Source organism: Neoarius graeffei, chromosome 7 (assembly GCF_027579695.1).
Source record: "Neoarius graeffei isolate fNeoGra1 chromosome 7, fNeoGra1.pri, whole genome shotgun sequence".
Lineage (NCBI taxonomy): Eukaryota > Metazoa > Chordata > Actinopteri > Siluriformes > Ariidae > Neoarius > Neoarius graeffei.
The window spans coordinates 68,324,729-68,349,686 of NC_083575.1; the positions used below are offsets into that span (position 1 = coordinate 68,324,729).

General features: G+C 42.8%; 1 protein-coding gene across 1 annotated transcript in view; it reads left to right on the top strand.

The window, feature by feature from the left end:
* Positions 1-24,958, top strand: part of bmpr1aa (bone morphogenetic protein receptor, type IAa) — a 146,823-nt gene that overhangs the window by 46,000 nt on the left and 75,865 nt on the right. The window contains exon 2 of the mRNA XM_060926295.1: positions 3,337-3,453. Coding sequence (XP_060782278.1) covers positions 3,441-3,453 — 13 coding nt within the window. The 5' untranslated portion in view covers positions 3,337-3,440. The remainder of the gene's footprint in view (positions 1-3,336; positions 3,454-24,958) is intronic.

Here is a 24,958-nt window from a genome sequence, read left to right on the forward strand (position 1 = left end):
GAAGGTCAAGCTAGCTAATGTCAACAACATAGTAGCTAGTATGTTACTGTAGCAATGTTTACGTTCAGTCATTTGGATGACTGTTAAAACCTTTCAGTCTCAAGTTTTTCCTTTACTGGATTTACTAGTTTACTGTAATTATGATCCGGCAGCTATTTACACCGGATCCAGTGTAAATAGCTGCCGGAGCGCGCTCTGGCTTGCTCCCCCTCAAATTAAGCAGCGCACTCCGGCTTGCTCCCAGAGTGCTCCGGCCGAGGTTCCGGAGCGCGCTCCGGCTTGCTCCCCCTCAAATTAAGCAGCGCGCTCCGGCTCTGCTTATCTGGTGTAAATAGCTGCCGGATCATAATTACAGTAAACTAGTAAATACAGTAAAGGAAGAACTTGAGACTGAGAGGTTTTAACAGTCATCCAAATGACTGAACGTAAACATTGCTACAGTAACATACTAGCTAGTATGTTGTTGACATTAGCTCGTGCTAACAGCTAGTTGCTAGTACACTGCTACAACACAGACACCGACCCTAATAATACAGTTCTTGGTCATTGCCTGGTAACAGCAAATTTATAACGGGCCATGTCTCAACAGACTAAGAAGTTATTTCAATGACATTTAATAACATTTTGTTTATCCTGAGGACCGAAAGTAAATGAAAATGTGAACAAACCTTAGCTGTAATAAGATGGCGACCACCGGCTCCAGGGACGACCCGCTGATGTAGGCATGTTACCCAGGCTGACACAAAATATTTGTAGGCATCCAAACTCTTATACGCTTTCAGATCAATACCTGTGTATGGCGATGGGTTTTTAACGACATAGGCATACAGATCATGTGGGCCGAAGTCAGGTAAAGACGAGGGCTTCGTGTACTTCCGTACGTCAGTGAACAATCCTGGTGGAAGCAGGTAAACGTCGTTCTCTAAGCCTGCTGACCTCAATTTTTGCAAATACCTCTCCCTCTGCTCGCCCTGTAAATGCCCTACGTCGCTGGATAGTGAAGGTGTTTTCTGCATCTCGCTCCTTTTTCTTTTATGTTTTTCGTTTGTCGCCTTCCTCGCATTCAGACTGATTCGAGCCGTGACGTCCAAAATGGCAGCCTAACGATGCATCACATGACTTGGTCACGTGGGTGAAAAACCTCAATTGTCAACCGTCCCAAGCCAAACAGCAAAATGGTCAGGTAGGACAGTATTTTCCCAGTAATACACGTCTCTTTTCCTTTATGTATCGTAAAGCATGATGTTTCACAAGCTAACGGTGTTTTCTGATAATTGATTGTTGGATATTTTCACTAATATAACACTTCACGGTCACCGTATTGATCCAAGAGCATGCCCAACACCTAAAAAGACCATCAAACGACTTCAGCTGGTTCAAAATGCAGCGGCTAGGGTTCTCACACGAACAAAAAGAACAGAGCACATTACTCCAATTCTAAGGTCCCTTCACTGGCTTCCAGTAAGCTACAGAATTGACTTTAAAGCATTGCTGCTGGTGTACAAATCTCTAAATGGTACAGTACAGGGCCCAATTACCGCTCTATGTTGCGGCGGCCTAACCCAATCAGATCTACCAGATCGCAGCAGCAAAATTTACTGGTAAAACCTGTTGTTAAAGCAAAGTGTGGTGAAGCAGCTTTTAGCTACTATGCAGTACAGCTATGGAACCAACTGCCAGAGGACATCAAAAATGCTCCTGCTGTTGGCAGCTTCAAATCTAGACTAAAGACCAAGCTGTTCTCAGATGCTTTCTGCTAACCGATTAATATCATCTTTACATGCTTTAAACTTTACTTAACTTTTATTCTATTTTATTCTGCTGGTTTTTTTTTTTACTGAACTTTTACTTCATTTTATTATTTTATTTCTACTATTGTTTAATTCTTATTATTTTCTCTCTTCTTCCCTCTTTATTTTATGTAATTTTATTTTCTATTGTTTACTGTTTTGCTTTTACCCCTGTAAAGCACATTGAACTGCCACTGTGCATGAAATGCGCTATATAAATAAACTTGCCTTGCCTAATAAAGTAGTCATTTCCGTTCCAACATCAATCAGAATTGAGTTATTTATTACGCTTTTTCATGTACGCTATTTGATTTGACTGCACTGTTAGATGTTCCGTGTTGTCAATATAACCAGCAGCTTAATCGGGTTTCTCTCTCCTGCTAGTGTTTGGCTAGTCTGGGGATCCTGCACCATCAGATCTACTTTTGCTAATTGCCAAATCTTTCAGACATGTCTAAAGAAACGCATAAACCACAGGATGAAGGAATGCACCGTTTTGTTTGGCAAGTTACAACAGCTATAATTCCTGCAGCCAAGACCTGAATGCACTTTCAGCGTCATGTTTGTGATATGTGCCAGTCTCGGCTCATGCCTCCTGCACGTTTGGGCTAGAATTCGAGATTAGATTTTTTTTTTTTTTTAAATTCTGGCTGTGCATAGCTGCCTGTGAAGAATGTTGGAGGTGGTTGGTCTGGGACACGTTACATTTTATAGTGTGAACTGAAATGGCTCAACAACAGCATCAAAGAATAATTAGAAAATATTTGATTCAATGCTACAACTCCTCTTGCAAAGGTTTGGCAGCGCACTCAACCACCGGCTGGCGTTATTTTAAAAAAAAGTGTTATACTGTTGCATGATATGTTGTATTAAAGCTGTCAAGCATACATGGTTCGAAAGAAATCTCCAGACATGAACTTGAAACTCTAGAACCATAAAGTACATCGACACACCAGAGGAACGTGTGTGTGTGTATATATAGACACATTTTTATCTATCTATCTATCTATCTATCTATCTATCTATCTATCTATCTATCTATCTATCTATCTATCTTTACATTACACAGTACAGTGCTTAGTAATGTAACATTTCACGCAATATTTGAGTCGATGTAGTGCACTTTCTCTACACGGTCTTATTCCACTTTAGCTTATGTGATTGCTGAACGCACATCAAACATGAAAAGCTAAGCAAAAGTTGCACAAAATGCCACACAGCAAGATGACAGTATGAGTCAAGCTTTTATCGAGCGATCTGAGTGCCTAACGGTTTAATTAAAAACTGGCAGCTAAATATAAACACTGTTTTCTTTTGGTATTGGCTCATATCTTAGGGTCCGGTTTTGCGACAACAGGCTGATTTTTAGTAGATTTGGGAACCTTGCTGCTGACAAAATGTGGACTGGATATAAATGTATCTGTCTCGGTTGTCTATTCATTGTCGGATCGCCCAAGATGGATGCTAATAAAACTTCTGAGGATGTAAATCTGTTCACTTTATCCAACATCATTAATTTTATCGGTTTTTTTTCTGCTCTTTTTAGGAAATTAAATGCCACTTGGATGTTCTGCTCTGTGGACCTGAGTGATCTCAACAACCTGCTTGAACTTTCACGATGTGCTTCCACAACATGGACGTGAAAAATGGATGCATCATTATGGTACATTGGTGTGTGTGTGTGTGTGTGTGTGTGTGTGAGAGAGAGAGAGAGAGAGAGAGAGAACAAAAATACTTTTTTTTTTTTTTAAAGATCTTGGATTTTAAAAAAGGCTTTAAGTAGCAACCTGTTCTCTTCATGTCATCCTTATGATGCAGCATCAAACAAAACAGTATAACACATGAGTAGCCCCACCCCTTCCCACTGGACCCACATTTGCCCCTTTTCCACCAAAGCAGTTCCAGGCAGGGCTCTACACTTTTTTTTTTTTTTTTTTTTTTTTTTTTTTTTTTGTTCAGGAGCACACGTGCTCCCAAGTTAAAAATTTTAGGAGCACAGGGAAAAAAATGGGGGCACAAGCACAAGTAGGTTTTCATTTTAAAGGTTTATTGCAGCGCAAACCTTAGACACACCAACACATAAAACGCAAAATTCAGTTGAGAATGAATGAATGAATAACGAACAACTGAATGAATGAACAAACAGTAGCTAAACAGAGAGCAGAGCTCAGCAGAGCTAACAACATCATCAAGGACAGCTCCCACCCTGGCTCAGAGTTCTCTGACTTGCTGCCCTCAGGCAGGCGTTACAGGTGCATCCAAGCAAGGACCAACAGACTCAAAAACAGTTTTTATCACAGGCCATAACCACCTTGAACAATTAGCCTTTTTCACATTACGTCACTTGCAGGGGAACTTGTATCCGTTTTCAGCCTTTTGAATGGAAGAGGAGGTATACGGCGGCAACACATGTTAACAAAACTGTGTCATTCACAGATAAGATTGATAATAATATTGCGCGTTGTTGTTTATCATTACGTATTGTTAGCGACCATTCCAGTCACCTATCTGCATTGTTTTGGAAAGGAAGTTTACTGACTTTCTATGGTTGCTACTTGTTAGCCAGCAGATTAGCATGCCGCCTCTTCTTCCATTCAAAAGGCTGGAAACGGATGTGAGGTTCTTCTGCAAGTGACGTAATGTGAAAAAGGCTAATTACATGCACTGACTGATGCCACTTCTGGCAGGTGCAACAATGCACCAACAAGGACCTAAAAGGACAATATTCTCACACTTACCTGATACAGTGCAATACTTATTACAGTGCAACCTCACACAGCAACTTTTTAGTTTTTATAGCTTTTGTATATTGTATATTTATATTTCTACACTTTTACATCCATACCCAATACAATGCAATACCAAATACAGTGCAATATCCTGAGTTTTGTAGCTGAACTGAGTTTCTATAACTAACGTGCAATTAACATCTGCAACTCAACACGCCCAGTTGTGTGTGTATGTATGTATGTGTGTGTGTGTGTGTATATATATATATATATATATATATATATATATATATATATATATATATATATATATATATATTTGTTTTCCTGCTGTGTTGTGACATACACCATTTGTATATACTGTATATTATTTGTTTTTCTGCTGTGTTGTATGTTCCCATCTAAATGTTTGCACTGGGGTGTGTGCTTTCCATCTCGTTATATAATTTTCCCGCACCTTCTCCCGTCGTTCTAGCTTTCTTCACGGCACTTTCTTCCTCGTCCGTTCTTTTATTCTTGTTTCTACCATCATTGCTTTTAAAAAACGCCGTTATTCTCTGCATAGCAAATATATTTCTCAGCTCGGTCTGAACCAGCTCTGTTATCTCTCAGTTGAATGATCTGATGAATCCCTAAAAAGCACTTTTCCCCCCGGCTACCGTGGGAACCACCGCAGGTGCAAGACAGAGGCAATGCACGCAACTAACAGACAGGGAGCAAGGTGCAGGCAGAACACACACACACACACACACACACACACACACACACAACACTGAACACACACACAATACAGGCCGTTACTCGTTACACTATATTAGGTAGGCTATCCAGCGCTGGATTTACATACTTTGCAGTTTAACGTTTGATACATTTTAGAATGTTAAACTCGTCGCGTCTGTGCTCAGTGCTTTCCTAAATTGTCGGCCGCAAGAAGCCCTCGCACGAATGTGCGGTTTTTTATTTATTTATTTTTTTTTCCGTCCGTCGTTCGCATGCTGAAAAATTCGCTCGCAAATGCGAGTGAAATGTGCGCACTGTAGAGCCCTGGTTCCAGGGCTGATTCGGGGCCAGTGCTTAGTTTGGAACCGGGTTTTCTGTTTCCACTGACAAAGAACTGGCTCTGGGGCCAGAAAAACCGGTTCCAGGCTAGCACCAACTCTCTGCTGGGCCAGAGGAAAGAACCGCTTACGTCAGCGGGGGGCGGAGTTGTTAAGACCAACAAGAATAACGACCGCAAAAGATCGCCATTTTTAAGCGATGAGAAGCAGCAGCTGTACAAACGCGAAGTCATCCATTATTATTATTGTTGCTGCTGCTGCTTCTTCCGCGTTGTTTTTGCTTCGATATTCGCGCCAAGGTTTATGCAAACGTAGCGACGTAATGACGTATACAGCGACGTAATGACGTGGCACCGCGAGCTATGGAAAAGCAAACTGGTTCTCAGCTGGCTCGCAAGTTTGAACGAGTTGTGAACCAGCACTGGCCCCGAACCAGCCCTGGAACTGATTTGGTGGAAAAGGGGTAATAGACTCCCTCACTTCCTGTTAAAGGAGATACACAGAACCTTTATTTTTAAATACATTTGAGTGGATAGCATCTCCATCCTTGACTCTTGCATGCTGCATAATTGGGAATAAAAAATATATATATTTTTGAGAGTTAAAATCGACCACAAAGTTGGTATTCGAGCCAGCCAGCCCTGAGCGCGTGACGTCACTGCGGGAACCGGTGCTAGAGACCAAAGCCAGACTCGGCAGGTGAGAGCGGTTGCAATGGCCTCTTCATTCGGATTTATTGGAGATTCTTCGGATTCCTCAGATAGTAATACATCTGACTGCGATGGTCCTGAAATTGGAGTGTGTTCATGCTACTGCTAGACATGTAGAACTGGATCAGTTCGGACTATTGGATTCACTTTCCGATGGTAACACGTCAGCCACGGAGGCCCCCACCTTACAAATAAAGCCAGAGAACAAAGCCATCTAGAGAATCGGATGGAATTGAACGGACCGTCTCACGTGACTTTCATTAAAACAGGATGGGTGTTATAACTTGTGCAGCAGACATGTACATGCATGCATTTTCACTGGTAAAACGTAAAAGGCTCATTAAATAATCAGATGAACTGAGACAATCACATTCTGAAGCAAATTAAATCATCTTATACCGGTAACTTAAACACACAAGTTACAGGTATTAATCTAAATGCAGGTAAACAATGAGTGTTTTTTGTATCCAAATGAGAGTCGGAGCTTACCCGTCTGTGTTCTCGCTTCTTGAAGGCCGATCTTGTGGCCAATTTGTTTTGAAACAATCCCACCTTCAGTTCTTCATTCATTCACTTCTTCCATGTAAGGGTGAGATATTGCTGCTGAGGCAAGCATATCCAGCGGAGAAATCTGATGACTGGTCTACTTGCTGTCTCTTTTCTCCATACTGAGTACTCCGCCATTACTGCTCGGCTCACACTCTGGGAGAACTGGTGCAACTGGACTTGCTTTCCTTTTCCTGTAGTTTTCTTTTCCTTTAATTGTTAGTACTGCACCCTCTTTCAATACAGGCTTATAGCCAACGCTCCTCAACAGATCAGAGGTTTTGTACGAATCCTCAGTAAAATGTGCAGAGCAGAGGAAGGAGGCATCCAAATCTTTGCAGTTTGAACATTCTTGGGCCATGAATGCAACGTAAATCCACCTTCTGTCGTGGTGCTGCACCAGCCAGCAAGATATCTACGTGGCATGGCGATAAATTAGCTCAAAATGGAGGATCGGAGTTGCAGTCAGCTCTGTGTTTTAGTATAGCGGAAATGGCAACGAGACCGATAGACTTCCTGCTGTGACGTATCGGACGTCAAGGTCATTCACTCATACCCTGCCCACACTAGGGATTTTGTACCGATACGAAACTACTTTCGTACCGCAACACCTGTCCACACTAGCAACTATACCGGTACTGTAGCGGTATAACTGTATCGGTACGAAACCCACAAATGTATGGGTTTCGTACCGGTACAGTATCGGTACTGTAGCGCTTCGCTGTAGTGTGGACAGATGAAGCGGCTCTGTATCGATACAAATATAATGCGCATGCGCAAAGTCACACACCTCAATCGATGTCTTCGCTGAATAAAATAGTGAAGAACGGAGATTCGTTTGTTTCTTTCTCAACTGCCTCGCGCGTTTTATACGATTCGACTGAATAAATGACCACCAGAAATACAGACTGTACACTGACAACAAAAAGCACACACACGTTGTTTCATCCGTACGGAAGCCGAGAGAGGCCCTTCATATAATACTTTTTTTTTTTTTATTCACCGTTATCCTGAGGTGACATAATTAATTCGAGATCTCGAGAAAACAAAACAATTATTCCGTGATCTCGAGAAAACAAAACAATTATTTCATGATCTCGAGTAAACAGCTGAGAAATGGTTCATTCAGGTGCGCCAAGAGACTTGTGATATGCTGACTTTGGGGCTATTTCTCATTCTGTATAGACGCAACTTTGGTCATTAGAATGTCTGGAATAATCGATCACCTAATAAGGCAATATTTTGATCAGGGGTTGACACAGGGAGATGTTGCATTAAGGCTTTTAATAAGGGATAATTTCAAAATTAGTCCGCGGCACCTCCGCAGAAGACTGGCCCGGCTTCGTCTCTACCGACGGAGATACAGTGATCCAGCTGAGATCATGAAATAATTGTTTTTGTTTTCTCGAGATCTCGAAATAACGGATGCCATATATTCTCGGAAGGAAGTTACTCGGTAACCACGGAAACATTTCGCGCACGCGCATTTCAACTACCGTGAAAGAAAACCGCAAACATTTCTCGCTAGTGTGGACAGATGCACTAAACTGTACCGGTATACTTTGTATCGATACAGTTATACCACTTTCGTACCAGTATAAGTGTGAACACAGCATCAGACCAATACCTATATGAATCATTTTAATCGTAAAAATTACTATATTAGATTTATTGTTCACGCTTGAAGTCTCAAGGCATTTATAAACAAAAAGTGAGGCCATGGCTCTGCGTATATGCTTTAAGGTAACTGGAGAATGTTTGGAGTTCATTCATATGAAAATAAAAGCATCATTGAATGTATATCTGGCTTAGCCAACATTTAAACAAGTGTATATATTTAATATGCAGTGATTGAGTTTAATATGCATGGCACCAAACAAATAAATACAAATAACATGTATTTAATCAATTTCTGATTAATAATGGGCTTTTTTTTGGGGGGGGGGAGTGACGCGCTCTGGTGCACTCGTGCTCAACACTGAGCATAATCATGTTGGATGTGGACATTAAATGATTTGGGAAAACATTGGAAATGCTCATTTTCATGTCTTTTTAGATTCTGGATGATTTTAACTGTTTATTCCTTTTTTTTTTTTAAAAATTGAAAATCATGAGCAGGGAAAAATCAATATCGCACAAGCCTACTCCCACACCTGATTATTAAATCAGTGGAAACACAGACTGATTGTTAAAAAGGTTCTCTGGTTTCCTGAACCAGGACTTATAACAGTGTCTGGGGGGGGGAAAGCTGTCTGTGGGTGTGTTCATCTGCTGCTGTTGTGGATCCAAGCTCAGACAAATAAGGTCAAATAAAAAAAAAAAATTTTTTAAATCTCCAATTCCCAGACACCAGACAGGTCTACCCTAAGAACCAGGTACCAATCAGGTATCCCTTTTCCACCAAATCAGTTCCAGGGCTGGTTCGGGGCCGGTGCTGGTTCACAACTCGTTCAACTTGCGAGCCAGCTGAGAACCAGTTTGCTTTTCCATAGCTCGCGGTGCTAAGGGGAGTCATGTCAGTTACGTCGCTGCGTTTGCATAAACCTTGGCACGAATATCGAAGCAAAAACAACACGGAAGAAGCAGCAGCAACAATAATAATGGATGACTTCGCGTTTGTACAGCTGCTGCTTCTCGTCGCTTAAAAATGGCGATCTTTCGCGGTCTTGTTGGTCTTAAAGTGCCATTCCACCATTGGATGTATTCTTTGGCATAAAATACAATATATTTTGACAACATATATAAATGGTATCACTAGATAGAGAAATCTTTTAGCTTCAAAATGATATATCAAACATAATTTTTTGACGACAAGTATATTAATTTTGCGACCAAAGTCACCTACCCTTTTAATTTCCGCGCGTGATGTCATCGGCAGGTTCCCCTTCTTGTGTACCACGTGACGTGGCACATATTATCAGCAATGGCGGATAGAACGCGATAAAAATAATACCAATAAATCTAGCTAACTGAAAGATTAACTCAAAATTTTTCGCAATTTTTTTGGCCCCCATATACGAGGAGAAATGACTCTCTCACTTTGGGGGTTTCCTGGTCTAAAAATAGACCGACACGTGGTACACAAGAAGGGGAACCTGCCGATGACATCACGTTTCACTACCGCGCGGAAATTAAAAGGGTAGGTGACTTTGGTCGCAAAATTAATATATTTGTCGTTGTCAAAAAATTATGTTTGATATATCATTTTGAAGCTAAAAGATTTCTCTGTCTAGTCATGTTGTCATAAAATATATTGTGTTTTATGCCAAAGAATACATCCAATGGTGGAATGGCACTTTAAGAACCCCCCCCCCCCCCCCCCCCCCACACACACACACACACACTGACGTAAGCGGTTCTTTCCTCTGGCCCAGCAGAGAGTTGGTGCTAGCCTGGAACCGGTTTTTCTGGCCCCAGAGCCAGTTCTTTGTCAGTGGAAACAGAAAACCTGGTTCCAAACTAAGCACTGGCCCCGAACCAGCCCTGGAACTGCTTTGGTGGAAAAGGGGCAACGGAGGGCGAAGGTCCTCATGTGCTTCCTCTGACGCTTATGCAACTTTAGGGGGCAGCGTAACACGTTTGGAGGCAAGCGCTACTCGCAGTCGCCCATGATTTCGCTAGAGTCGCTATAATTGACGGGAGATTGAGTATGCCACCCATCCCTTTTGAGCTCTCAGCCACGGGTGGCTGTGGCATCATCAGGATTCGAACGCTTTTCTGTTGTGCCACTCAGGAACCAAAAGTCTAATGGGTTCTGGAATTGAACAGTCTTTCAAGAGAATACTAAAAAGAAGTTGAATACAAAGTTTATATAGCCGAGCTGAAAGGCTAGCTTCTGCTGTCGCAAAACAAAGGAACTTGCTTTCTTATACAAAACATTATCTACCAAGAAAAAAAAAATTTGTGAAGTTGGAGCACTTGATAACATTCGCAACTTGTGGGTAGAAACTTTCTCATCATTAACCGTGTGTGTGGGTATTAAATGGTTCTGAGCCAATCAACATAAGGCGCTTTCGGACCAAACGGTTCTTGAGACTTGTCAAGAGGAACTACCCACTGGGGAGCGTCCCGAAAACTATACTGTCATGGACTGACTTTCTTTCTTTTTTTTTTCCTGCTTGCAATCACACTGCCAGTAGGAACGCTGAAGTGATGTAAGCAGGCTTGCTAGCGTGTCAGGAAATGCGAGCGAAGGTTTTTATGTTTTGCTTAGATGCGTCCGAATTGCGCTGTATTTCCTCCTTCGTATGTAGACTCAGTAAAGCCTGGACTTTGCTGTGGGTCCGTTCGCTGCTGTTTACATGGCTAAAATTTTACAGATTTTCAAAATTGCTGAATGCTGGTGCTGCTCACGTTTGACCAATCACATCATTCATGGTTCTTCTTGTGCCGGGTGAATACCTACCCTGAAATAGGAGCTAAAAAAAAAGTCCCTCAAAAACCGCGTTCTAAATTTTTGAAAAAGTTCCTCAATATAAGGTAAAGGCTTCAAAATCTAAAAAGCCGACAGAGGCATACAGTTTATACTATGCGTCATTTTGGGCACTATGGGCGGCACGGTGGTGTAGTGGTTAGCGCTGTCACCTCACAGCAAGAAGGTTCTGGGTTCGAGCCTAGTGGCCGGCGAGGGCCTTTCTGTGTGGAGTTTGCATGTTCTCCCCGTGTCCGCATGGGTTTCCTCTGGGTGCTCCGGTTTCCCCCACAGTCCAAAGACATGCAGTTAGGTTAATATGGGACGGCCTTGGGCTGAGGTGCCCTTGAGCGAGGCACCCAACTCCCAACTGCTCCCCGGGCGCTGTTAGCATGGCTGCCCACTGCTCTGTGTGCGCGCGTGCGTGTGCGTTCACTGCTTCAGATGGGTTAAATGCAGAGAGGAAATTTCACAAGTGTGTGATGAATAAAGTTGTGCTTTCCTTCCTTCCTTCCTTCCTTCCTTCCTTCCTTCCCTCCTTCCTTCCCTCCTTCCCACCTACCCCACAGGTAGCTCCTACTGTTGCAAAACAGGGGAATTCATTATTTTCTCCTACAGAAGATATCTACCCTAAAACAGGATATACTGAAGTCAGAGCACCTGATGATAACGTTCACAACTTGTGGGTAGAAACTTGTTCAGCATGAGTGTGTTTACTGGTTATCAGAAAAATATAGTCCATACGACCCTAGTTCTTATCAACGTGAGATAAAAGGAAAGACTTTAAGGTCCGAATGTACAGTTCCTGTAAATACTGCTTATATGAGAGAAGAGAAAAGTTATGCACGTCATACATTAAAATACCATATGTACTGTGCCACGCCACCCTCACCACGCACGCACGCGAACTGTAACTCTTGAGGTGGTATCTGATAGATTACTGGCTGAATTCAGCAGTAATCTTTTCAGATCATTTTCTCACTTGCACCCCCACCCACCCCACCAGACTGGGGGCCACTTGGCCCGAGAGTTCAGTCTGTTTGGTGAGGTGTGAAAGCTGTTAAGGCGATATGGGGGATCACTTCAACTGAATTCTGGTGTAGTCCGCATCAGGATTGGACATTATCCACTCTCAGCACTGCATACTCTGTAAAATGATTGGTCCAACCTGTCACGTCACTTCCTGTTTCAAGTTTCATGCACGCGGGGGAATGTTAGTCATTGAAGGAGTCAAAAGGTGCCCCCCACCCCACTTTTTTTTTTTTTTTTTAAATCCCCGCTGGCTGAAAGGCCCGAAGGGGGATTATGTCGTGGCAAAGCCTGTCTGTCCGTCCTTCCCGGAAAGGGTTCTCACCTTCTGAAATCAACTCCTCTCTCGGTTTTTGGAGGAATTTGACGAAACTTGCCAAAAGGCTTTGTTATAGGACAGTAATATGTATATTGCAATTTCATTTGCAATATATTGTAGTGAGGGATATTGTGCTCTCCGAGCACTTAATCCCCCCCGTCTGATGGCAGGGCCAAGTTCTTGTAAAGGCCAATTTATGCTGACAACCCAGTCCTCACAGATGGCGTCGCAGATGGTGTCTGCGAAGCTCCCCCCCACCTTCGCAGACGCTCTGCGCGCACCTCCCAAAAATTGTGACCACCGCAGACAGCCTCGCAGATAGCGTCGCAGACGAGGGCTCTGATTGGTCCACTCTACATCCGCTGTACACGCACTTCCGCTTCCCTACTTTCCCGGTTTGGTTTGTTTTCACGACCGCCATTTTTAAAAACACGAGCGAAGATGGAGCAGCACGAAGAGCGATTGATCGAGGAAGTGAGGAAGTACGTACATCTATACGACTCCAGTTCTAGTCATTATAAGTAACCGGAGGATAAACACTCCACTAACCACACCCACCAACTACTCCTAGTGATTTCGCGACTTCATGCCCCCTTGCGTTGTGGCGGTGAATAACATTGCACACGCCTATTACTCCCCACTCAACGATAAATTACAACTGTCTGCAAAAAGCTATCTGCAAAAGCCTTGTCGCAAGAGCATGCAGAGCCCTTAAGGATTACAGTAGTAGTTTCCCGTTGCTTTCTACTGGATTATATTTAGAGGTTTACTCCTCTCAGCCAGTCACACCTATGGGCAGTTTAGAGTAGCCAGTTAGCCTAACCACATGTCTTTTGGACCGTGGGGGGGGGGAAACCCACGCAGACATGGGGAGAACATGCAAACTCCGCACAAAGGTCTCCGTTGGCCACTCTGCTCAAACCCAGAGCTTTCTTGCTGTGCGACGACAGTGCTAACCAATGCGCCACTGTGCCGCCCCTCAAAATGCTTTATTAATGTATTAAAGTCTCATCCCAGCCTGGATGGCTAAAATCTTAATTAAGAAGAGCGCTTCTTGTTTGCAGGTATTCCTGCGTGATGGCATGCCCTGCTTCCAAACACGCACTGTTCTTCCTCACTTGAGTGTTGGTACCAAAGGAAAATGATGAAAACCACAAACGGGTTAACCTTAGGTTTGCAAAATATTAGTTAATATGTGCACAAAAGTGACCTGGAATTCCGCAGTTGAGCCAAGGAAGCAGTTCTGCTGTGCGATTTATGAACAGTTTCCCCAAGTGAGACCGTAATCAGTCCTCGGTGTGAGCTTAAAGGGGAACTGAAGGCAAGTGGGGTGTTTTTTTTTTTTTTTTTTTTTTTTTTTTTAAATACATAAATTCTATTTCTCTCATTTTATTAAATATCGGAATGCATTTCTGACAGCTATTTTGTCGCTGCTATAGCAAGTTGAGTGTTTTGAAATATGCTCTGTAATATATCAGTCCATATGTCAAAGCGATAGCTGTAAACGAGATTCATTGAGACCTGTGCGAGACATCATAAGACGGAAGTAAAAGGTACAGAGGAAATCAAAGTGACCAACATCTGCCAACGTTGTCAAAAGACGCACGCCCTCCTTCAAATGCTGACGTAATCAAGCCGGAAGTTTTCCCTGTGTCCGAAATCACTCCCTACTCACTATATAGGGCACTATATAGTGGGGATGCTATTTTGTAGCGCTGTCCGAAACCTTAGTGAGGATCATGTGGGAAATGCGCTCAGTATGTGTATTTATCACAAAAACACATGCATGTCAGGGTTTTTTTTCTAGAAAAATTTAGTATGAGGGCGCTCACCATGGCGAGGGAGCGAAGCGGGGGGGGGAGATGGTGCCGGTTGTCCCCCCCGCCGTGCAAAGCCTTTGAAAAATGCTCCAATGGGACATTCTGAGGCTATCTGAGAGGGGAATTGTAACAAATTGTCTGTCAACATTGAAAAAGAAAGAAGTAATCATCTTCTGCCCCGGACAGTCTTTGGCTTTCTTCCGCTTCGTGCCGCGGGATGACATCTTTAAATGCCCAAGCGTCAACAAAAACAACTCACGAACTACTTCTGTCAAAAGCTCCTGCGCCGGTGGGTGAAAGGTCATTCAGTCTCGAGAAATCTCGCTCTACAAGTCAGCTGACCTTGTATGTAACCCATGTCAAATCTCGCGAGAGCAGCCGCGACAAGTAAACAACTAAACAACATGGCGCCTCAGTCTGGAAAACGCCAATTCAGATTGTTTTGCACAGTCTGGCGGTGTATCTACTATGATTGAATATTTTTGGAGCAATTATAACGTGTTTGATGATCAGACACATTGTCACGTAGTGTTGCTGGGATGTTTTCACGGAGTCAGTAGGGGGGCGCACGCCGAGAGTAAGAGGGCGCAGCGCCCCTGTTCCCCCGTTTAGACGAAAGCCTGCCTGTATTTATTATTTTGAAAACCCACAAGCTGCCTGATCTGGCACGTTCTAATTGTGCGACAGTAATGACGTAAATACCAGCGCGACGGGCTAGTCCTTATCCTGTCGTCTTTCCAACTCTTCTCTACTCCACGTTGGTTCAAAGTCATATGGAATAATCTCCATGTCACGTAAGCGAGGGCGGCGGATGTATGTGCAGAAGTATACAGTTTAGTAAAGTGCAGAATATATATACACGGGCAAACAATCCAAAACGGCAGGCTCGATCAAAAACGAGATGACAGGCGCAAACAGTACATCAAAAGCTAAGCGAGAATGAGAAACGGGCACAAGGATCGTGAAACAGGGAATTAAGACAACGGGTAGAAAGGTTCAGTAATGTGTACATGCGTATTGTAATACTTCGCGATGCAAATGCATCGGCACAGTCCTAAAATAGGCAAACACACAGTTCCGTAATTGAGCTCAGGTGCGCCTTGTTCACGGCACGCACCTTCAGGTGCACGCGTCACAGCACGCAGGACTGACACGCAATCATTGATGAAGCTGGCAAATCTCGAAATAAATCTAAATTGGAATGATATGGCGATGTGGCCGCTGTGTAAACAGTTTTCAAAATGTCGGCACTGACACTTCACGTTTGAAGTCTCGCGCAAGTCTCATGAAGATCACGCAGACAAGCGACGCCTGCCGTGGACCATACGAACTACATTCAACATGGCTAAAAACCGAAAAGGCTGAGAAGTGTAATATAATATGCCAACACGAGTCACGATATAAGGTTAAAGGACATGGGACATGAAACATAAATGCACGCTATATCAGTTTCTTTCCATTAAAAATATGAAATAATTGCATCAACAAATACAAAATTATCTATTAAATTCAGCAAATTCGTGATGATTATATGGCATTTCTGCTCGAGCTCCGATATGCATATTTTACAACCGGAAGAGCCGCGGTCACGTGATCATACGTCACAAAAACTTTCGGGTACAGCACAAGCGGGTAGATAAATATGGAGAAGTGTGAATCGTGATGATGATGAATGCGACAAAATAGTTTTTGTGTCTTGGATGACAAGAAAATTGTTTCGTTTTTAGAGTGTTTAACGTACAATTGAACATCATGGTGTATTGCGACCTCCCAGTCAGTCAGACGCGCTGTCACTCCTGTTAGCAATGTAGCTAGGCTCAGTATGGCCAATGGTATTTTTTGGGGCTGTAGTTAGACGCGACCAAACTCTTCCGCATTTTTCCTGTTTACATAGGTTTATATGACCAGTGATATGAAACAAGTTCAGTTACACAAATTGAAATGTGGCGGTTTTCTATGCTATGGAAAGTCCGCACTATAATGACAGGCGTACTAACACCTTCTGTGCGCTTCGGCAGCGCATTGATACCTTCACTCGGAGTTGTACCATTATTTTTTAGACAGGGCGGACGGACCAGGGCATTCGCCTGCCTGGCCGTGCCCGACGAGGAGCGCTCTCGGCCAGCTTGGGAGGCAGACAGCAGCCCCTCCTGGAAGTGTGGTTTTACCATGGGCCTCATGCGGTAAGGATTAGTATTATAATTTTGGGTGTATCAGTTATTGATTATCATAATTCTGACTCGTTTCGCCATTTTGAATGTTTTCATCTCGGACTCTGGAAGCATTGTATCTCAATCAATCAATCTCGAAAAATATCAGCAAAAAAAAAACCTAGCTTTCAACGGACTTTAGCTAGATCTATGATGAACTTTCAATGTATGATACAAAAATAATACTTCTTTCAACAGATCATTAGCCTTTGAGCAGAATTGTTTTTAACTTACCAGGAAGTGTTATCCAGCCGACCGCTTTCAGTTTCATGAGGGCTGAATGAACTCTCACTCTCAGAATCATCTGACCGGTCAGAGTAAAGACAAGATCCATGTTCATGTGAATTTCCAGCTGTCGGTTCGAATTGATAGGGTCTAACTTCACATCTCTGTGAAACATCGGGAATATCACTGTCATTGGTGTCCATTTTGGTAACCTGTTTACATTAGATACCCAAGCGCTGGCTCCTTGGAAAGTTTTTGTGACGTCACGGGTCACGTGACCACCTAGCTCATTAACGAATCATTGTTTTACGCTGATGTATAAAAAACTTGAATAATGTGGTGATTTTCACATTTTTGACGCCCTGCAGTGATTTAGATGGCATTTCTTATGTCCTTTATACATAATTATATCCAGAAACAAATCCATGTCCCATGTCCTTTAATAAAACCGAAAATGTAATCGAATAAACGCGTTAATTAAGAAATGGGGCAAGTTTAAAAATGACTGCAGTTCCCCTTTTAAATCTTCAAGCCAAGTGTGAAAATGCACTTGGATGCATTTGGGATTCTTCAGTGTAAACTCCTTTCCCTCTTAAACGGACCTGACCGTGAGCTCATAAGTAACACCTGAGATCCTTCAGAAGTAACCTTTGTTCTTTATCTTCTGCCTTGTAACTAGACTTTTGTCCTATTGCTTCTTTTTTTTTTTTTTTAAAGCATGTCTATTTGATTAATTCTTCAGGAGGGACCATTATGGTGATTAATTGCACTGGCTTGTAGAGGCCAAAGAAAGAAAAGTGGGTGATGATTGAGTGAGGGCCGGTCAAGGGGCACATCTCGGTATTCTAATGTTAATCCAATCACAGGATGAGGCGCAAAGCAGGCAAACGGACAATGGCAGCGGAGCCAGAAAGTCTGCCATGAAGCACAGCAAAGCCTTGAAAGGCATGTGAGGCAGGACGCCGTCACGGAGGGAAGGACCCCAATCGCTCGCTGCCTGCGAGGAGGGGCCTCAGGAGGGAACAGGGCTTCATGCCAAGCCAAGCAAAAGGAGAGGAGGTGGGAGACCAACACCAGCGCATGCTGGGTAGGCAGCTAGGATCAGGTCAGCTGAAGTATCGAGAGCCGTATAAAAACCTGCATTGAAATCCATCACTTTTGAATTCTTGTGGGTGATTTGAGCCGTTTAATTCTGTGCATGCTCAGTAGTGATCGTCAGCGCGCGTGTGTGTGTGTGTGTGTGTGTGTGTGTGTGTGTGTGTGTGTGTGCGTGTAAACTGGCATTAAGCTTGTATTGTAAGACCAACTTAAAAGGGGATAACGCATTCAAGATTCCTCTGTATAGTATAGCTTTTTCACACAGACCGTATTCCTTCCCTAAGGATTGCTAGACGTCAATGGCTGGCTATAAGATTCTCCACAGGTGAACCCTGGTCACTCCGTACAATACCCTCTTTGATTCCGGTGCCTCTTACAGAAACATATGGCGCCAGTGAACGTCCGATGAAACTCTAAACTCCATCTTTAACACTGTCTTCACTGTGGTGTTCCGTCTGAAAGGTGTTGTTATGGAAAGATATTACTTTTGATTAGGGATGTGTGATAGGACAAATATCACATCTGGATTCTTGAAGACATTTCTATGATGCATTTTTTTTTTGTGATCAACATTTTTCTTTTTATTGGTAGATTAGATAATTCAAGATATTCAAGATATTACTGTGTAAAATAACACAGTACAGTACATCAACTGTCATTGGACAACATTAAACAAAAGACAAGATGAAAAAAAACAAACATTCCCCTTTTACAAAACACAAAATGAAAATAAAATACGACAATAATAATAGACAAATTAATCAAGGGTCTTGGTAGGGGTGGGCGGTTTACACGGTATGATACCGTATGCGGTATTTTTTTGACCAACGGTAGAGTTTGTCATAGCGTGTACCGCGATAGCTCATTGCCTCCTCTAGTTGGCAGTAATGCATAGTTTGAACGCCCGCCTGGCTGCTTCGAAGAACAACAATAACAATGGCGGCGAGTAGTGAAGAGACGGCAGCAGAGGAAGAGCTCATGAAAAAAGTCGGTGCAACATCAGTAATCTGGACATGGTTTGGATTTAGGCCGAATCCCATTTCACCCCTTGGACCAACCCCTTGGCCCTTCCCCTCCATTTTGCGCGTTCACGTGAAGGGGTAGGGGTATCCCAATCCCAGTTAACGCGGAGGGGTAGGGGAAGGGGGAGGGCTTCTGTACCCCTCCAAACGGAGATTTTCCTGGAGCAGACTCTGAACGAAGGGGTTTGAGTGATTTCCCACAATGCCATGCGGATTTCAGCGAGATTTCATGCGGATTTCAGAAAGATGGCGGTTCCCGCGGCGAAAGATTGTCATAAATGTATTTTCTCCATTATTTACGTGTTTTAAGTTGTTATCCAGAGGGGAAACGCCGCTTGATTCGCTTTCGAGCTGAGAATGAGCAGCGATTTCTGAAATCCAAGCTGCTGCTAAAAAGCTTTGGGAGTGAGTATTGTTTTCGGTTGCTTTACTGCGTATGTTTTGTTCTGTTATTCTCGCTTTTCTTGTTTACATGAGTGTTCTGACACCTCATTCTGTCGGATGTGGTGCACGAAGCGCCAAAGATATCCCATTCAGTGGTGTTAGTTAACAAATCACACCCTGCCAGCAGAGATTTCTGGTTCTGGCTCTGACTGTAGCGGCTGGTCGCAGCCAATGACGCATTTGGTCGCGTTTTGCTAACGTAAACGCTGACGGAGGTACGCGATGACATATGCAATCGTTGAAGGGCCATCCCAATACGTAGGGGTTGAATTTCAAGCCCTATCCCTTGTAGCTCAGTTTCAAGGGGAAGGGCCTAGGGGGAGGGGTAGAAATTAGAATTGGGATTGGGCCTTAAAGTGACGGATATTAAACAAGAAAATGTTATCTGCAAGATATGCCGGGCTAGCCTGGCAAGCCAGACTAAATGTGAATATTTAGTCTGGCCTCGATCCGTAGACATTTCCGACGGGGGTGGGAGGAACAAACCGCTGTCTTTCAAACTGTCTCTGTGCGTATAGGCCAACGCTCTGACCAATCAGCGCAACAGTGACTGTGACGTAGTCAGAGCGACAGAAAGCAGTGGGGGAGGCCTTGAAATAATTTTTCAAAATGCGTATTAATTAATAAACAGGTTCTAGATATTAAGAAGTTTGGAGATAATGACCACAAGTTTGGAGTCTGTACCACATACTTAACATACACTCTTACTTTTTTCAAGGGTTTGCTTAAACTGTTTTTGAGAGTTTTTATTTAGTGGTGTTTGGTGAAATAATTTCCCTTAAATTTAAAATAACGGGAAAATAAGAAACAATCAAAAAGTAATGTTTCAAAGCTGTTTATTAATTCTTCGTACTGCACAAACTAGCCCCATCCTTTTGGCTACGAGCGGAGCCAGCTGGTAGATCAGACTTTTGCCATAGCCGGTCGGCAAAACAGCGAAAACGTCCTTCTTGAAAAGGAATGAGCGGAGAGCCTCTTCCTGCTCATGTTTCAACGAAAACTCCAAGTCTAATTCTTCTAAAACTGATTCCAAAGCGGAGTCAAGCGCGCGCTGTTCACTAGCCGTAGCCATCTTTCCTGCTGTGCTTTCTCCAGCGTCGTGCAGCTTTGTCGTCACTCCTGCAAAAGCCCGCCCAAGAATCCAAACAAAAACCTTGCGTTGTGATTGGCGGGCACGATTTGATGCCCGGGGTGTTTTTGTTTATATGGTGCGAGGCTAGACCCACTCGCTAGGCAAAAATATTTTTGGCCGCTAGGCGGGTGGGTCTAGTTTACTAGGCTAATGCCAGGCGGCAGTGATTGCAAGACACGGTAACACAAGTAATCTGTTCAACCAGATTCAATTAGTAGCCTTGAAGTATGCTACTAATTGGCACTAAAGCTGTTTAAAAGCTTGGTTCTACATCTCAGTTGATTATTTTTGCACTTAGAAAAGTACTTTACAATTTTGTGTCTATATGAGGAACTCGAGGAGTTTATTTGAGGAACTTTACCTATTCTTAGTTTTTTAAAATATAAATATCATTCTTTTTTATATGTCCTGTGTTTTCTGTTTTGCACAATAAATTTCAATATTGCTGAAAACATCCTGATTGAAAGCTTTTACTGTTTGCTATGGTAACCACTAAGAAACTGTTCTGTTGTAATTTGTATACAAAACTACAATACCGTGATGTATACCGTCAGTGGCTCAAATTATACCGTGATGTACATTTTTGGCCATACCGCCCACCCCCTAGGTCTTGGTTTCTTTTAAGAGGTCTTGAATAGATCTAGTCATGCTTGACCATGCCTGTACAGTTCTTGGTTTGGCCTTGTTGAGGCGTGCAGTTGTGCGCTCCAGAGAGGTTACGTGCTGGTATGAAGTGAGCCAGTATTCTTTCAGGGGTAGGGTGGGGAGATACCAGTGTTTTAAAATTGCCTTTTTTGCGGCTGTGAATCCTGCCAGCAGTAATCTACGCTGGTTCAGAGTGAGAGATAGCTGAGGCCGTCCTTAAAAAAAAAATTCGTTTCTTGTCCACCGGGTGGGCAAAAAAAATTTCAGTCGGGAGGGAGGGATTTTTTTTTTAAATTTTTTTTTATTATATATGGATGGATAAGAAATCGCAATGCTGTTTTGCTTTTTCTTTCAGTACTTTTTTTATTACAAAAGCAGACACATTTAATAAAATATGACGGTTTAATCAACTGAAACTTGTACAAAAACTGTAAGTTAGCATTTTAAATGCTGACTGCAACATTTGCAAAACTTTTACAAAGGTACTTAAAATGTCCGACACACGGACTTTTTGTATTTCTAAATCGAGCGTTAGGCCTAGTTCGGATGAAATTACACTATTAAAATGATCACTGAATGATTTGTTTTTCTGAATCTTTACTATTTTGTTGTTCGCTAGAATACCATTTTGCGATTTCACACTTAAGCAAGTGTTTGAAAGCTCCGGATCTCCTTCCTTCATGGTGGCTGCCATTTTTTTTTTTTGTGCCGCACGGCGCATGCGCAGAGCTGATTCGACAGGGCTTTCCACAAGCGCCGGCTGCCGGCCACGCAATTAAGTCCAGCCGGCTACTTTAATGACTATTTTTGTAGCCCACAGGCTCTAAATATTAATTTTCGATTTTAATAAAATTAAATGTTTATCTAACGGACTGACAATAATGTCAAACTGAACCGTTGATCAAGGGAGAGTAACTCATCCGCGCCCCGACATGCGGTGTGCGCGCGCACTCGGCGCATGCTCAGCTGCGTGAATGTGTCATGCACCTAAAATAAGAGATTTACAAGCCAGGAACGCCTCATGATGCAATACGCAAGAAAAGAAAAGATTTACTGCCATTTTACTTTGTATTTGAGTAAAGTGAATAAATAAATGGTCTGTGGAAAATGCACTTGACCCTGGGAACTGCGTGCACAGGAGTTTATTTTGTGTTTACCCCCCCGGCTACTTATTTGTCATGGCTGGCTAGTATGAGCCTTAGTGGAAAGCCCTGGGAATGTGGAAATGTCAAGTTCGATTTTAGATTTACAAACCCGAAAAAAATGTCAAAACCGGCGTTTAAAAAAAAAAAAATGTCACCCGCACAAACGGCACTCACCCGGCCGGCGGACCGGAAACAGAACATTTTTTAATAATTGCCTGAGAGTCATCATTAAGAAGGCAAAGACCTGGGTCGGGCTGTATGGTAATATCGAGCAACTCTGATAATAAGGAGAGTATTTCAGTCCAAAATTGCTTAACTGGGGTGCACTCCCAAAACATGTGCATCGTTCTACCAACTTTTCGATCTGGACAAAGAGTGCACTCAGGACTAGATATTATTTTCATTTGAAAACACTTTATTTCTATGATGCATGAAATGTATCGCGTGAAGTTAAGGGCTCTGCATGCTCTTGCGACAAGGCTTTCGCAGATAGCTTTTCGCAGACAGTTGTAATTTATCATTGAGCGGGGAGTATAGGCGTGCACGATGTTATTCACCGCCACAACGCAAGGGGGCGCGAAGTCGCTAGGAGTAGTTGGTGGGTGTGGTTAGTGGAGTGTTTATCCTCCGGTTACTTATAATGACTAGAACTTTTTTTTATTTTTTATAATGACTAGAACTGGAATCGTATAGATGTACGTACTTCCTCAATCAACCGCTCTTCGTGCTGCTCCATCTTCGCTCGTGTTTTTAAAAATGCCAGTCGTGAAAACAAAACAAACCGGGAAAGTAGGGAAGCGGAAGTGCGTGTACAGCGGGTAGAGTGGACCAATCAGAGCCCTCTTGTCTGCGGCGCTGTCTGCGAGGCTTCTGCGGTGCTCACAATTTTTGGGAGGTGCGCGCAGAGCGTCTGCGAAGGTGGGAGGGCTACGCAGACACTGTCTGCGACACCGTCTGCGAGGACTGGGTTGTCAGCATAAATTGGCCTTTACACTTGTGTAAATATGAACATTTTAATGTTATCAGGTGCTTCAGGTTACCTTGCCGTTAAATATAATGTAAAAAAAAATGTAAATCATATCATGATATCGGTATCCTCTCAAAACAGTGTATTGTGATATTTATCATATCATTCTTAAATCGTATTGTCTAGCACTACTTGTAATCACGGGCTCTCTCTCTCCTGAGATCATTTTGTTTAAAACAGTGGTCCATGATGCTTGATGTCAAAAGTGTTGGGAAAGGGATAATGCATGATGGAGAAAGAAAATAATCACTGACTGGATGGTGCGATTTTTCATAGGACAGTACTTCCCAGGGTTCTCGCCAGCGCTTTATATGGTTGCGGCCCGCTACGCTAAAATTTCAGACCGCAACGGTAATTTCCCCCCGCTACGCTAAATTTTTAATATAGCGTAACGGTTGTTTTCAGTTGTTCATCACCATCGCCAAAAGTTTTTTTTTTTCCTGCGCACTTGAGCAGTTTTCAAGGTGTCAAAATCAGCCTACGTTTGTTAGGAAACCCATGCCTGGAAATCAGTTCCGAGAGAGAGAGAGAGAGAGAGAGATCCTGGCGATAACTTTCTCTTGAACTGGACTTCGGTGAATGACAATGGATGACGGACCCCCTCGCAAAAAAAGAGACATTCGCTCTTTCTTCACAGTTAGAAATGTAAGTGCACCACTTCTACAGGTTTTCCATCACGCTTGAAAACTTAACCCAAAGCCCTTTGATGAATGAAAACGTCTACTTTGTAAGCAGGTTTAGCAATATGACAGGGCGCACGTATCGGATGATTAGCGCTAATTTACTGGATCCCACTGTGGCTAACATTAACACACTGGTAATCTGCCTGCATGCCATCCATCGTTATATTTCTATAAGGAGACAGGCACAAGAGAGGTTGGAGGAGATGAAGGAAAGGACATAGGAGGCAGAGGAAAGGAGGTAGCAGATAAACGGGCAGAGGATGGAGGGAATGGCTAGGAGGAGATTAAATGTCATTTAATAGTTTTAGATTATATATTAATTATTTATTAAGGGGGCTGGGTGTATGTTATGCCTGAATGAAAATGCAATTTGTTTTTTTTTTATTTTTATGTGCTCAGGCATTTCTTAATTTCTTAATACAATAAAACATTCATTATCTCTTTGGTTGTGTCTGAGTTTACATATCTTTTGACAACACCCTTTGTAGTTCAGTGAAATACAACAGTAGGTAACACATTGCCAAGATCCAAAGATGTAACAATTTTCCATCAAGGATATACAACATAAAAAATGCAATTTATCCCCTCCAGGAACGTCAAATATGGCCAATTTTGGGCATGATTTTTCAAAATCTCCGCACCATCCCCCCGCTCGGTCGCTACGCTCCCTCGCCATAACCCATTACGCTAAAAAAAAATCCTGGTGAGAACCCTGCTTCCTGTTTTGTTCTTACACCACAAGAATTTTCTGACAATTACTTTGCTTTGATTTAAATAATGGCTCATTGTATTTTTTTTTTCCTTTCTGTTTAAGTTTTAAGGATTGTTGGTTCGCGTTATTACTTATTTAATAGCAGTTATTGTTCTCTCTCCCCTCCGTATCTTGATAATACAGCTTGTCATGTTATCAAGAAA